We start from the raw sequence: 16,222 nt of genomic DNA, 5'->3' as shown, positions 1-16,222 counted from the left end.
CAATCCTCACACAGGATTTGAGAATTTCTTTTGGCATTTTAAGGTTGCATAGCTTTCAGAAATGAATGTAAGTCAGTTTAGACAAGCAATCAGCAACCTAAATGAACAGGCAATCTACTTTTGTAGTTTAATGAATATCAAGATTGACTTGGGGGGGGGAGGGCAAGGGGAGAGGGTCCTGAAACATACACGATAGACTTACACAGTTGTATTTATTCACACATTTTTTTCCTAATTTTTTTCAGTTTTTAACTTTGACAAGCCAAACTTTTTTTGTTGGATAGCTTTTCATCCATAAGCTCAAATTTTTTGCATTGAAAAAGGTATTCCTTGTAATGCCGAAGCATGAATCTGCAATTTTGTGAAATTAAACATAGTCATTTCTTATTTTACTATCCATATCAAGGTTTATCTGTAAATACATAATAACTTTTCCGAACTATTTCTTCAAGAACAAAAAGCATAAAGAAATTTCTTTGATATTAAAACTGGCACTTTTAAGTGATTATAAAGTTTTGAAAAAACTTCAAATAACTTAAGATTAAGAAGTTTGGCTTGTGTTTTTTCTAGATATGTTATTATTATTGATGGTATTCTGGTTATAAAAAGGGAAAAAGTTCAGTATGTGGCCGCGATTGACTGAAAATGGGCACAAGATCGACGAGCTGCAGACCGCTAGATTAGAACAATAGTCAGCTCCCGATAATTACTTTCTTTAAGCGTATGCTGTAAGTATGGTTCTTCATTACATACTCTTGTATAGTAAATGGTATCTATTCTATTAACTGAAGCAGACCCCCAAGGAAATCATTCAAAATCCTTTTTTGTCTCACAGATTGCTAGGGCAAGGAAAAGACCGATACAAGAGCACTAACGTAGTATAAAGAGACGCGACTACACCCAGGTTAACCATAAGATCTACAGTTTGAAGGAAAATTCATATCCCTGAATCTGTAATAAATAGTTCAGTAACGAAACACTATTTGGGCTCAGCACATAAAGTTAACCATAAGATTTACAGTATGAAGGAAAACATATCCCTGAATCTGTTATGAACAGTTAAGTGATGGAAAACAATTTAGGCTCAGATCCTAAGTTTTTTATTAATAGAAAACAATTGCTGATGATGCAAACATTGTGAACAAAAACCATACTTTTACCTGTCCATTCTGTCCGTTTTCTTGAACTCCATTTTCATATGAACGAAAGTCATTTTTCAATCTGTAAAATAATAATGAGTTATTTAAAAAGAGAGAACATTAAAAGCACAACATAGCAAAACAAAATTGCAGACAAACTTAATTGCAAAAAAGGTTCCTTGTAACTAAAAAAACAAATCATATGTCCCATAACAAGGCTTTTAGCACCAAATGCTCGTAAAACAAGCTGGTGTGTGCATCACATGACTTTCTTTTACGTCAATTTAATGATAATAGCGCCTTGGAACAAGCAAAGAAACACTTTAAATATTTCTACCCCAAGTTTGTTGCGAACCGAAGCAAAAAAAATGTTTTATACACATTAATTTTCCTAATATTGGACACTTTTATGTGATTCCGTGGTTAATTCTCTAAATATCGCAATAATGGCCAAAATGAAACTAGATTTAAGAAGGGGAAAGAAAAAAAAAAGCACAATTTGTCGCCAATTTGGCGAAAAAACTTGCCGATATATCACCAAGTGTTTGCCAAATTACAATACCACTTGAGTTTGCATTGAAATTAACAATGATTCCCCCCCCCCCAAAAAGGTGTAAATGATCTCCTTTGGAACATCCGATTGCAACCAAAAGGAGAGGTGCACAGCTAGACCCCACTAGGAGCCTCAGGAGAACTTTATACAAAAAAACAACACAACTTCCAAAATCTAAAAAGGAAAAATCATGATTTTTTTTCATTTTTGATATGTTCAGAAGTGAAAATGAGGAGAATAACGACTGTCCTTTTCTAATGGGGGGGGGGACACTGTACACTGGTATTACAAGTAGAAAAGCTTGTCACTGGGTCGCTGAAAATGTGTTGAAAACAACTATTTTGAACTGAAAACCATTAGGGCAAGTATATTATACGTGAAAATATCAGCTGAACAAGCTATGTATTCAGCTGCAACACTTAAATCGCCAATTATTTCAACAAATTTGAAACTAAAACAAAGATTAAAAAAAAAAAACGGATTTACTTAAAAACTAAACAAGCTGTACTGCTATGCTAAGCACAAGAGTCGTCTGCATCTGAGCACAAAATGAGAAAGCGCTATTTAAAGTTTTACGCCGCCATACATAAAATAATCCACTGAATACATAAAATAATCGTCAATTATTTCAACAAATTTGAAACTAAAACAAAGATTTTAAAAAAAAATGGATTTACTTAAAAACTAAACAAGCTGTACTGCTATGCTAAGCACAAGAGTCGTCTGCATCTGAGCACAAAATGAGAAAGTGCTATTTAAAGTTTTACGCCGCCATACATTTGATTCAAATTTCACTTTTTCAGAATTTTTTAAAAAATACTTCCCATTCACAAATGACCCAAAATATTGTATACAGGTTAAATCTGTTATAAAGAACCACCTTGTGTCAACAACTCAATTTTTATAAAAAGTGCTTAGCATGGCAATATAGCATAGGGCACTTGCTTTGTTGAAAGCTCCCAACTCCCAAAAATTTCATAATTTGTTCCTTAAAACGAGCTGATGTGTGCATTACATGACTTCCTTTTACTCCAATTTAATGTCATTTCCCCATAATTGGCAATTTTAATGTGCTTCAATTATTTACTCTCTAAATATCCCCAACTGTAGCCAAATTAAAACCAAATTTAAAATTAAAAAAAAAAAAAAATGCCAAATTTGTCGCCAAGTTGGCGACCAAAAGTGGTCGTATATCCACGTGTGATCGGGTTGAAAAAAAAAACTCAATATTCACTCGGGGGCGAGCAAAATGGAAATTAAGGCCGATTTTTGGGTGAAATTTTTTTCGCGAATACAATATTTCTTTTACTTCATAAAAGGAAGTAAAAAGGGAATTGATGAAAATGGAGTTAAAAAAAAGGGGGCCTGATATTTTTATCCAGTATTAGTTTATTAAAAAATTCTTTTTTTTAACCTCTAACCATAACAATAGCTGAGTAAGAAAACATCAAATGTCATCAATGTTTGAACATTAATAGCATTGGCAAGATTTTTAATTTTAAGCCTAAAAGTATCTTTGATGAAATATGCTTACAAATAAAAGATTAGTAATTGATAAATACAGTGCATAAATCGTAAGGTGGTTATTGCAAGCGAGATCCAAAGGGGGAGGGTCATAAACCCTCTTAAAGGAGCAAAATACAGCCTAAAACAATTTTAGAGACTTATACGTCGAAAAAAATTCGCATTCGGCCAAGACTCCTATTTGAACCCTAGAATTGTACTTTGATTTAGCTCTCTTCTGATACTAACCCCCTTCAAAACGGTAAAAAAATATACATAAAACATGCATCGATGAAAAATTACCAAACCTTTTTTCCAAGATAGTCATTTTTTCCAACTTGTCTAAAGGAAACAAGATTAAGGAAGTTGTGGCATGCCAGGCTCATTTGACTTCCCCTAAATCTGGAATGATTGCTATCGTTCCTGAGGTCTTCACTGAATAAAAAGGATAGAATATTTGGATCGTTTTTAAAATTTCGTTGCACTTGGCGCTAAACTATGTGTACCACGTTTTTTTTTTCCTCCAAACGAAAACAATGTAAAAAAATTTTTATTTTGATGGATTGATTTATGAAAGGTTAAAAGAAAGTAAAACTGTCAGATTATATGCATTTCAAATTTAGGCTAAGTTCGGAAACAGCTCACCGGTCGCTTGGGAACGGAAAGTAACTATAGGTGGCGCTATAATTAGGATAAAAACGAAACCAGCTTGTCTCCCAAGTAGCATTGAATCTTGGCGCAATATTGTACTTGGTTGGCTGAATGTTGGCGTACGATTTACACCCAATATTGGCTGAAGCTCGTAGGGGATACATTTTAACAATATTGGCCAAGATTGCTATTGCAATCTTGAGCCATTATTGCATGCCGATCTAATGCCAATATTGGCGTTACGTTGGCTAAATAGTGGCTCACAATATTGGCTGAAGCACGGAGGGGATACATTTTGACAATATTGGCCAATATTGCAATCACCCTCTTGAGCCATTATTGCATGCCGATTTTAAACCAATATTGGTTAAATAGTGGCTTCCATTATTGTTATTGTTATTATGCACTGCTGTCTACACAAAATGCGACATCAAGAAGGTGCAGTCAGAATGATACAAAATTTTACACTTGATGGCAACAGTGATTACAAAATGAAAATAAAATGAACATTTATTACTGGAAAAATCAAAAATAAATGGAGGTTTAAGTACCCTGTTGAATCAACTCTAGCTTGAATGTACAACACAATACAGTCGAACATTGAGGTATACTAGTCTCATATGATGTAATAGGTCAATTCCTATCAGTTAATGTAAAGCACTACTAATTCAATCAAACTCATAGATTGTTCAATTTACCGTCAAGTCATTCCAGATATGCTCAATTTATGACAAATCATGACATCACGCAGGTCAGAAAAGGTGATAATGTCGGAGAGGAACCCCCCCCCCCTGCTGTGTGTTACGGTGCATTGCCCTACTGAACACGAGTCTCAACACATGACAAAAATATACCATTAGGTTGTGAGAGTGCAGCGAATCAATGTTAGAGGTGATCCTGTCCCACACACAATATAGCACCCCATAGCATCACTACAGCTGTCGATGTGGTGTGCTCCTAAAAAGCAGGCTTTATTAGGGTCGCATACACTTGGAGTAGGTTCGAGTTCAAATCGATTTGTTAGCAACCGAATGGTTCTTGATTGCTCTCATAGCGATGAATCCAGATCGAATTTAGCAAAAATAACAGTTTTGTAAGGTTATGGAGAACACGTGAACTACCAAATAATGCTTTTGCTTTTCAGCGGCATACCCCACCCACAGCTGGGATGCCTTTATGGGTTGCAATCATGTACAAAACATAGTCACTTCTAATATTGATCCACAGCACTACGACAGGTCACCCTGCGGTCCCATGACACCAAACTGCGTTAATATCATTATTCAGTCACATGTGTTGGCACTCATGGCGGGGCTCCCAGAAAGACACTGCTTGATCACACACAGCAAGGGTGTGAGGGGACTTCCTTTTCCACTTTCTATGTCCAGTGCGTCACCCTGCTTTGTCACAAATTGAGCATATCTGGGATTACTTGAGATGGTAAATTGCGTAGGCTATGAGCTTGATGGAATTAGGTGCACATTTCTAGTACCTGTGTAGTAGGATATCCTACAAGACTGATATGCTTCAATGTTTGACTGTATTACCTCGTACATTCACGCAATAGGTAGCTCGACAGGAGACTTAAACCTCCATTCATTTGGGATTTTTCCAGTAATAAATGATCAATTTGTTCTCATTTTGTAATCACTTTCTGATAGTAAGGTTGCCATCACGTGTATAAAATTTCATTTCACTCTGACTACTATCCTTCTTGGTGTTGCATTTCGTGTGGCCAGCAGTGTAGGTAACTGTTACAGTTTAACCAGGACTGAAATTGTTAGGATTCCAACAATTTCAACGAAAAGGAAGAAGGAATTAAAAGTCGCTTTCCTGGAAGCTTCGACCATGTAAACACTGAAGATGACTGCCGCAGATGCAGTTGAAACGTTTGTGGTAACAACACTCAGACCACAGCAGAACACCCCGAATCTCACAACATCATCAATTTAATTCATATTAAAAGTGCCTAGTTATTAAATGTTGGTCAGAAAAAAAGAGAATTTCTTATGACTGTGCACCAATTAATGTATATTTTATTTTTGAATCATAACTGTAAAAGTAGCTAACAGAAGAAAAATGAAACAGTCAATGCTAACTCCATAAAAATTGATGAAAATGTAAAATGAAATATAATAAAAAGAAAACTTAATTTTAACTCTACATATTGTAATAATAACATAAGAAAATAAAGAGTGATTTGAGGAAGCATTTACTAATTTAAAGACTTTAATTTGTGCTAATTGAAAATTTCGGATATTTCCGAATTCTGCTCAAAACTTACGAACATTGCTAAATATTAGTTACAAAAGTTCCTGAGCAGAATTCAGATTAGAGTTAATTCTCCCTCGACGAACAAATAGAAAATTTGTACACATTTGGTTTCATTGCAATTCTACGGTTGCACAGAAAGTAAATGTAATTGAAGTACAGTGCAAAAGTTGCTCAAAATCTTTGCTTGATCGTTTTCATTGTCATTTAAATTAATAATAAACTTTTAAATTTGAAATAACTGATTAGTAAAGTTATTTTGCAATATTGAACAATTAATGGTAGGAATTTTTATTCCTATTTAAAAAAAATTAAATATGAACATCATTTTTAAGTACCTTTTTCTTTGACCCGGATAGTTCAGAAATAGCAACTTAATTTTGCAAGAATTAACTCCTTCAGTAAAATGTTTTACCATGTTTATGTAAATAAAGTAAGTAGATCTTTAAAATTTCTTTATCAAATACTCCAGCATATGTCTAATATTTTCACATAAACAAAAAGTTTTCAATAATGAACTAACAATTATTGTCAAAGAAAAATAATAAGATCTATTTCACAAAATTCGCATTCATTATAATAAATGTGGAAACAAACTACACTCAAACCTAGTTTTGTGTGGTGGATAGGGACCGCATAAAAAAATTCACTCAAAACTTCACTATTAGCTACAAAAAATGCTTTCGTAACACAGTCTCACTTGAAAATAACCCAAAACTTACGAAACAACTGTAGGAATTTCTTCTTTAAACAAATTCAAGACACTTTTCACTCCAGAGTTCCCCGTACCTACCACATTTTGTGGCTTAACCAGCTCGATGGGACCCTGAAGACAGCTCTGCTTTTGCAACTACTTTGAATCTCGCCAACCATTTAAATCCACTTTTAAAATATACATCAGAGAACGATTCATCACTTAAAAATACTACCGAGCACTTGTTTCATAGACAAGTTTGTCAAATGAGTCACAATTTGATTGAAATGTTCATGTACCACAAAGAAAAAGGATCGCACACAAACAGGTTTGAGTGTACTGCAAACAAAGTTGTTAAGTTTTTATTTTTTAAAATGGATGTAATGTAGGTGACAATGAACACTGAATAAACTGAAAATCATTTATTATTGATGCAAATATAGATTGCACTTATTGCAGTGAAATTATGGACAAGCAGTCAGTCTAGTACATATGTTTGAAAACTAAAACACATAAAAAAATACTTCCACTTACCATAATGAAAGAAAATTTAAAAAGTTGAAAATGATTATTAAACACTTTGCATTTTTGGCTTAACTTCTGACATCACTTTTTAGCTCTGTATTGTCTTAGTTTTTATAAAAAATAAAAACATTTATTTTTATTTCTAAACAAATAAAAAATATTCCATACATAATGCAAAAGAACTTACGGCTTACTTTACATGTTTTTCCCCTCACCTTTAAATTTCCAAAATCTTCAACATTATTAAATTTTAATCTACTTTTAATAGACGAAAGAGTATGAACACTTAATTTTTTTGTGCAAAAGAGATGAAGTGTAACAATTTATAAGGTTCAAAAGGAACATTCACTAGAACAGTTTGTTACAGGCAACGGTATAAATAGAATTATTTGTAAAGCAAATGGACAATTCCACGGTGTTGGAAGTAGAATTTGCACAACATTTATCAATAAAAGTTCAGATTTTCTAGATGATGACTGAGTCATTTTTTTTTTTTGCTCATTACTTATGCATGTAGAAACAATTAAAAAACCTACGAAATTTCTAGAAAAAAGTTCTAACTTGAAATATGAAAAACGTCATGGTGTTGAACGTATATTCAAGAGATTCTTGACATGTCATTAGAAAATAAGGGTTTGGCACAAAAAATTCAACACTGGTGTAAAATCATAGTTAATCAAAGCATCTTGGTTTTATTCGATTTCAGATACATTTCTTGAACTACTTTATCAGATAGAACTTCAATTATTTCCGTAACAATGGTTACGCTAAATAGTTTACACTATCTTTACTGCCATTTAATCGTACATGCTCAACTGAAAATAGACCATGGAACTTAATTCTCATTCCGTAATGAGCCAAAAGTCTTATGATCATCAAAACGCAAATCCGTGTAGAGAAATGAACTTGGTAGCATAAAACTAGTCCGTAAAATCTTCTTTCAGATTTTGCATTCAGACTTCTAAAAGTTTACTAGATTATTGTCAATAAGTTTAGGTGTTTTAGAGCACTGTGAAAAGGAATGCAGTTTTCCAGTAGAAATTTGAATTTTCACGGAAAGTTTGTCTCATGATACATTCTCACTTTAGAATCATGAAAATAAAACTCCTGGAATCTTTATATATTGATCCAGTGTTTTCAAAGTCAAATATGATCCAGAATTTACTCCAGTTTCAAATGTTAGTTCAGAATTCTCAATGTTTGACGTAATTTAGAATGTCACTGTTCGATTATGATTTCGAGTTTTGAAAACACAATGTCGATCCAAAATTTTCACTGCTTCACATCGTTTCAGCAATTTCTTCAACGTTGGATATCTATCCAGAATTTTATTCAGTATTTAATATTTCTTCAAAAAAATTTTTGCCTTATTTCATTACTTTTATTTTGGAAGACAAAGTTCATCACTGCAAAAGAAAGCTTTCTCATTGAGTTGCTCCAATAACGCTTTTCTCTTTCGCTTTTTAAAATTTTAGAGTGGATTAGACATAGTTGAAAAAATTCACTGATGAAAATGATAAAATATCATTTGAGAAATGAAAGCAACAATAAAATTTTGAGGAAAATATCTCCGATATTCGGACAAAAGCATTTACCATGTGCAGCGGCGAGGAAGAGCAACAAAACACAAAATGTGCAGATGCAGAGCAGACAAAGTTGAAGTTTCTTTTTCGCCGGGTTTTAAAAAATTACAAAAGCGTTTAAAGTGAACTCAAATAGCTCCAATTTTTGAGGACTCTCTCTACGTTCAAAATTTGTCTTAGCTTTAAAACAGTTTGTGGAGTTTCAGGTAATCAGACTCAGTGTTTAATTGCTCACTTAGGAAAATGAATCATTTTTCAGATTTGTTTCAAAATCGGTTGAACATCAAAGAGCCATCTTCCGCCCAATATTGGCTTTCCATAATTCGACCAATTTTTCGCCAATATTGTCTCACAGCCTAAATACAATAATGGTTGCGCATTGTTAAGCCAATATTGGGACAAGATTGTGTGCCAATTTAAGTACAATATTGTTAATGCAATAAGACGCCAATATTGGCACAAGATTATCTGCCAATCTAAGAACAATATTGTTAATACAATGGGAAGCCAATATTGGCTTAATATTGCAAAAATCGTGCCAATATTGGCCAAGACATTGCCAACGTGAACAATCTCACGCCAATATTGAGCCAAGATAAAATGCTACTTGGGCTGTTACAATGTTCTGCTACGGTATGAAGCTAGCAATGAATCCTTATATTTCTACTTGTTTTCAGTGATATTCTTACCTTGTTTTGTGCTTGGTTTGTGAAGATGTGTTTATTCTTAATGCATCAATTATTCATAAACTGTAGATTTATTGGTTTTCTTTTCCTATTTTGATTTTTCGTTTTGGTATTTGTTGCACGTCCATTCTTTGACTCTTTACTACAATTATTTCATATCTTTTTCCATTTCTATTTTTAACTTAGATCTATTATTGTCTACTGTCTTCCCATTGTCACTGTTGGCGTTTATTTCTACACAGGAAGATTGCATATTATTATTTGCACTGATTGATCTAATTGTTTTCGTGCCGAAAAATACCAAGTTTCCTTTTAAAATGTAGCTAGAACATACTTTTATCATAGCAGATCGTAGTAATGTAGCAAATATTACTCAAGGTCAGTTTCCCGAGTAGTTTACACTGCAAAATATTTTCGTATTTCACATTGTCACACTTGGATAACTAGGATGATCGTAAGTAGTATCGAGTGACAAGATAAGTTTTCTTATGATGCCTTTTTCAGATTTATTAGAAAAATTAACTGTTAAACAAGAGTTTCTACACATATAACAGCTTGAGAGCTTTTCATTTTCGTTCAATAAGTTAAAATACACGAATGACATTTTTTTCCTTTGCTTAAAAGTTTAACACGTCGAACAACGGGCAATCGCCATCGTTTCCTATTTAGATTATCTCGCAAGATGGCGTGTTGGTTACTTTCAGTTCCCAATCGCGCGGTTGGTAAGGTTGCGGTAATGACATCAGTGGAATTTTTCTGGTGGTCCGGTGGAACAGCTGTGTTTCCGAATGCTAGTGGTTTCATCGCGGTAGTTCTAGTTCAGCAGTAGAATCACAGAGCGTGTAAAATCTGATATACGATCGGATTGACCGAACCATACCACGTGAACTTGCAAACCACGACGAGACCGCGGTAGGAGCGGATGCAACCGAGTCGACCGCTGGAGAGCAACCGAAAGCGTTTCCGAACGTTGCACAGTGGGACCAAATCCCGAAAAGCTCGCCAAAAGCCCAAATAAACTTAGATTTGTGCCAAAATTGGTACATGGGGTTTTTTGAGGTCGCTGATTATTAAACTGAAGTCAAAATTACTGAATGGCGGATCCAATATGGTAAACGCATATGTGAAAAATAAGGATTTTATAAAAATTAATATATGGTGAACTTCGAAGTCGCCGATTATAATAATCAATATCTGATGTAAAATGAAAATATTTTATTTTTATTATATGAAAAATATTTTGAAATTAAGGAATTAAAAACATTTAAAGAAAAAAGTAATAAAGAAAGAAAAAAAGGAGAACACAGAATCAAATAATTCACTATTATACTGGGAAATAAAATATATTTTATCAATCAATTAGTTAAAATCAATTTCAGATTCGGAATTTATGTTAAAATCAGAATACCGTAAAATCCCGAAAGTAGCCCCCCCCCCCCCTATTTTCAAAACAAAACTTGTTGATTTCAGAAGGGGGGTTTATAATCGAGATTTTTCTGAAAAATTAGCCAAAATATTTGTTTTTAGTAGTATTAATTTTAGAGTACAGAAAAGAAATAAGTAAATAAGAGTTCATATTAATGAAGAGAGAGAAATTAATAAAAACCTGTCATAATTTCTAGTAGTATTAAATTGCATGAGGTGCCATTTTTTTTCGAAAGAAAGGATTTTGCACCTTAAGTTGGCAAAACCCCTAAATTTATCGCTTGAAAATTCATTATGAACTGAATGTGATAAGGTTACAGTAAAAGATGCAAAATCTTAATGTTCTTGTTTCAGAATAGGAGCAAAAATCTCAATCACGGCCGCAATTTCGAAAACGGAGTTTTACAAAGTTCGCGTGCGCAAACATAGACAAATCACAAATCTCTTACTCGATTTAGTAAAATTTACATTTCTGATGATCCTAAACTCGTTCAATTACATTATTTCTCCTTTAAAAATGGTTATTTTTAAGTTTCGCGCTACTTTTTAAGCAACACGTTTCCAAAATGGCGTCCCGTTTTCAAAATGGCTCCGTGTTGAAGATCGTTCAGTTTCGCAAATCAGAACAAAAATGCTCCTTCCAAAATTAATAAAAAGCAGTACAATCGTATAAAATTCTTTTGTAATACATATGAACAAAAAAAAAAAAAAAAAGAAAGAAAAAAAAAGGCGCCCTTGCATGAAAAGGAGCCTAGACATTTTGGAAGGAATAAACCGTGGAGACCTTTTTTTTTTTCTCTCTTTTGTTTAAATCATTGTTTTTTTTTTCTTTTTTTGGGAGGAATAAACCGTGGAGACCTATTTTTTTCTTTTTTGTTTAAACATTTTTTTTTTTTTTTTAGAAAAGCAAAACTACACATGGAGGGGGAAACTAAATCTTCGTAAATGCTTTCCAAGTAAAGCAGAAAATGTTATCCTTCTTTTTTTGGAGGGAGTGGCAAATGAAATGATCGTAAAATTTTCAGGTGAAAGGGGGAGGGGGAGTATATTCAGGATTTAAAGTGATTTCACTTTCTACAAAAAAGGGGGGGGGGGCTATAATCGATAGGGGGGTTACTTTCGGGATTTTACGGTATGTTTCTGAATCGGTGTCCAATGTAGGCTACTTTCCGTTCGCGTTCTTGTTGTAGTGGTTACTGTAGGAAAAAGTAATAATTCTACAACTTCCTGGGATGAGATTTTTTTTTATGGCAATTTTCTAATGTTGGTAACATACGAATCAGAAGATATCATGAGTCGATTGAAAATATCTTCCATAGTTTTAGCTCTCGAACATTTTCGCGAAAAATCTTCGCAATATCTTTTAATATCTTTGCTTCTGCTTTCTTGCGCATCTTCTGATAATTGACTAATTGGTAGTAATGCATGTGCTATTATTTGTGGACCGTGAATTAATAATTTGTGCACCGGAGTAGGCATGTAATACCATGGATATAATTCGACAAGTTTCCTTGAAACTTTTCACGATCTATCTCATGATAACTTGAAACAACCTGCAAAATCGCGTAAAAGCGCTTAATTAACATAGCGCTTAATACCGTGTTAGGCAGTTAATGGCAGTTAATGATTACGAATTTCGTAAGATAAGGGAGTGAACTAAAGCCCTAAACCTGAATCTTAGCGTTATATGGCATTATATATAACTTTTCATCTAGTTGAAAATTGAAATCTCTACCATTATTTCACTTTTGTCATGGCAAAGAATTTTAATTTATTTTAACCCGGATACAAATGAAATTTCTATCACATCAATGTAAAAACATTTTCTACATACCTGCAGAAATCGTTTCCATGTTGTTGATTAAAATTTGGACGTTTCACTTTAAAATTATAGACTTTATAATATAGCCTTTTTTTCGTTACGTTCTAGCGACACGCGTGCGCTCTGCACGAAAACTTTCAACTGAAGGTCACAAGCTTAGGTATGATGATAAACCCTTCTCCATTTGAAATTTAACGCAGCAGTTATCCCTCTATCCATCCCACAAATCAAAATTTCCCGAATCAAATTTTCATTTTTGAGGTTTTGGCCAGCTTTTCGGGATTTGGCCCCACTGTGCGTTGGTCGGTGGCACCCAAAAATCAGGTGTTTGCGTTTCCGAGCGCTTGCGGTGGCAGAGGTGCAACCGCGGTGAGTTTCCGAACTTACCCTTAATAAATGCCCAAAATTAAATATATATTTTTGTAATGTGTTTGATGGAATATAACTAATAAAGAATGATGAAATTGAATATTACATTTCTACAAATTTGTCCTTTTATAAGTTTATAGACAGATACTTGCCATTAACTTAAAAAAAAAAAGCTAAGTTCACACCAAAGCACACGTAATTCGCTCTCTAATTTTTCACTACTATTATCCTTACCTTTGGTGCTTTTCATTCGTATTTCAATTGAGCTAGCTGTTTCAGAAACACAAACATTTTCATTGTTAACGTTTTGCAGTTAGCTTGAAAACCTATATGTGATTTTGAGTTTTAATTTCTTGCATAACAATTCATCGCATATAGTCGAATTTAGAACAAAAAATGAGATCAAAAAGTTTGAGGTCGGCTTATACACGGAACCGACCCTATGGGCAACCTATGGGCCGACCCCTATGAAAATTTTCCTGAACAATTCATGGGGGAGGGGGGGACTCCACTAAAAAACCATTCTGATATAATTTAACATGGTCCGAATGTGAAATATGTATTATTAAATAAATAACTCTTCATTATAAGACAGACCACTCGAAAAATGCCGGATTCACGAATGTTCCCGATAGTTAGTGGCTTTATTCCCATTAGAGGAAAAAATAGTAGTTAGAAAATCTCGCCCTTGTTGAAATCATAAGAGATTTTTTTCAAAAAAAGGTTTTTTTTTCTTAAATCTTATCATTTAATTCAACAGACGTGACAAAATCGCGAAAGAAAGTCCCGCATCGAAATAATTTTCTAGTGAGCTTTCTTTTTGAAGTGCGCGATTTTTGCGGTCTCGCATTCTATCGAGAACCCCCTGGTTGCCAGGGCCGATCCCAGGATGTCGGCCTCCCGCGTGCAAAGACCTAATGTGCCGCTCCTCAAGAGTAATTTGCATATTTTGACTAATCTTTAACGTCCATATAAATCTTTCTCCAAATTTCTATCCCAAGTTCTAATTTAAAAAAGAAAAAAAAAACAGAAGAATGATGAACTTCTAAAAAGGGAGAAAAGTTTTATAGTAAGAAACTCTTTAGGTGCAATTTATATCTTTGAAGAAAGTAATAAATGCCAAAATTTACTAGTCGTAAAAACTCATTTTATAGACTGTCTTCGGTGACATCAGAGGAAGGACGTAGGAGGGGGGATTGCTCCGAGAAAATTACCGAAATTGGCGGATGAAAAAGTTTTAGTTCATCTTTGGTTCTGTTCGGTTGCAAGGACAAATGAATCTGATATATTCAAGGTACATGGAGAAATTTTCAGAATTGACGTCAAATATCGCAATTTTAGGAACTTTTTCGAAACTTCAGGGGAAAGTAATGTTGGAGTTCTTTCCTAAAATTCTTTCAAAATTTAAATCAATTTGCAGCTCTTTTTGGTGAGCGTAGCTTAGGAAAGATCGGCACTCTTCCTGAAAATTTTCCGAAACTGAAGTTTTAAACACGCAATTTTAGGTTACCATTGTTGACGTTATCGAAAGTTTTCAAAATTGAAGTTTAAAACGCAAATTTAGGCTTTGCTTACGGTAGGCGATCTTTCGACCTTCCTCCGGCAGTTTCTCGGCATTATTGTTTCAAATACCCATTTTCGGCTATTTGAAAACGATAGGGGTAAGATCTTTCGGAACTAAAATCCATCATAGGCTATTTTTGGGAAAGAAGGGTTTTGGGGCTCACAAGCAGATATTTCTAATAGTGCAATTTTATACTATCTTTGGTGACGTTAACGAAACTGGGAAGCTTCGGCGGATCTTTCGGATATTTTTCGATATTAATATCTAAAAAATACAACTATTGACTTTTGTCCACATCACCTCGACGACTGATGGGTATGCCTTCTAGTGTCCGTGAAAAGTTACATAAGCCAGGTAGTTTTAATCCGGAATTTTTTAGAAATTGAAGTCCCGAAATCGTATTTTAGGCATTGTTTGACAACGATGGAACTAAGAGCGGGCGGGGGTTCAGTGTGCCCTCACGAATTGTTTTTTGAAACTGAAGTCAATTTAAGGGTAGTTTAGGCAGGAAGGGTTATGTGGCTCCACGGAACCGTCTAAAAAGGAAATTTTGAGGTATAGTGATTGCGTTGGGAAAAGGGGGGTCCGGGGTCCTTCCTTCTACAAAAGTTTTTGAAACTGATGTTTGAAAAATGCAATTTTAGTTTGTTTTTCAATACGTTAAGTGAGGGGGGGGTGGATTAGGGGCCTCTCTAAAGACGCTAATTGAGACTGTCTTTGGTAGTAATGTTTGGGAATGGATTTCGGGGCCCTCCATGGCAAAAATTTTGAAAAAGAAGTTCGAAAAATGTCATTTAGCAATTTGATGACAATAGGAAAGACTGTCCTCTGAAAACACATTTTGGACTTTATAGCCAACATTTTTAGGCTATGTTTGATTAAGTTAAGGTGGAAGGGGTGAATCAGACTTAATTGGGTCCTTAAGATCGGCGGTTCAACCAGAAATATTTTCCGAAATTTAAGTCCTAGAAATGCAATTTTAAGCCTTTTTTGGTCTCATCAAGGAGGTCATGGCATCCTTTTGGGATCTTCGTTTTGGAGCCACATTTAAATTTGCTTCCGGTGCAAGAGCCCTGTCCTCTTACATGATCTGAAACCGGGCAGTTCATTCGAGATTTTAATTAGAAAAAATTGACGTAAAGAGGGAAAATTACAAAATTTTAGTTCGTCATTCAAATATGTTTTACTTTCAGGAGTCGCAATTTTCCACTTTTATCTCCACGCATCCACGATTGTTGAACACAGAATTTGTTGTTTGAAATGCTTGCGAGAGTATCTAATCAGTATAGCTTTTTTTTTAATAAATAAAATATGTCTTCATTGTTTAGGTCTATAAAAGTTTGGGGGATAAACATTAGTGGCCGTCCTCAGTGCTCCTTTTAGAAGGCACCCTTTCATGCTTCAGGAGGGGGCCATTTCCTTCATTTCCCCTCCCCA

General features: G+C 34.3%; 1 protein-coding gene across 1 annotated transcript in view; it reads right to left on the bottom strand.

Moving 5' to 3' along the window:
* The window catches only part of LOC129219398 (eukaryotic translation initiation factor 4E type 2-like), a 121,200-nt gene that overhangs the window by 19,840 nt on the left and 85,138 nt on the right, over window positions 1-16,222 (bottom strand). Inside the window, exon 3 of the mRNA XM_054853788.1 lies at window positions 1,161-1,221. Within this exon, the coding sequence (XP_054709763.1) occupies window positions 1,161-1,221 (61 nt within the window). The remainder of the gene's footprint in view (window positions 1-1,160; window positions 1,222-16,222) is intronic.

This window comes from Uloborus diversus, chromosome 3 (genome assembly GCF_026930045.1).
Source record: "Uloborus diversus isolate 005 chromosome 3, Udiv.v.3.1, whole genome shotgun sequence".
Taxonomy (NCBI): Eukaryota; Metazoa; Arthropoda; class Arachnida; order Araneae; family Uloboridae; genus Uloborus; species Uloborus diversus.
The sequence above is the reverse complement of the archived record's forward strand: the minus strand, read 5'-3'. Positions and strand labels throughout refer to the sequence as shown.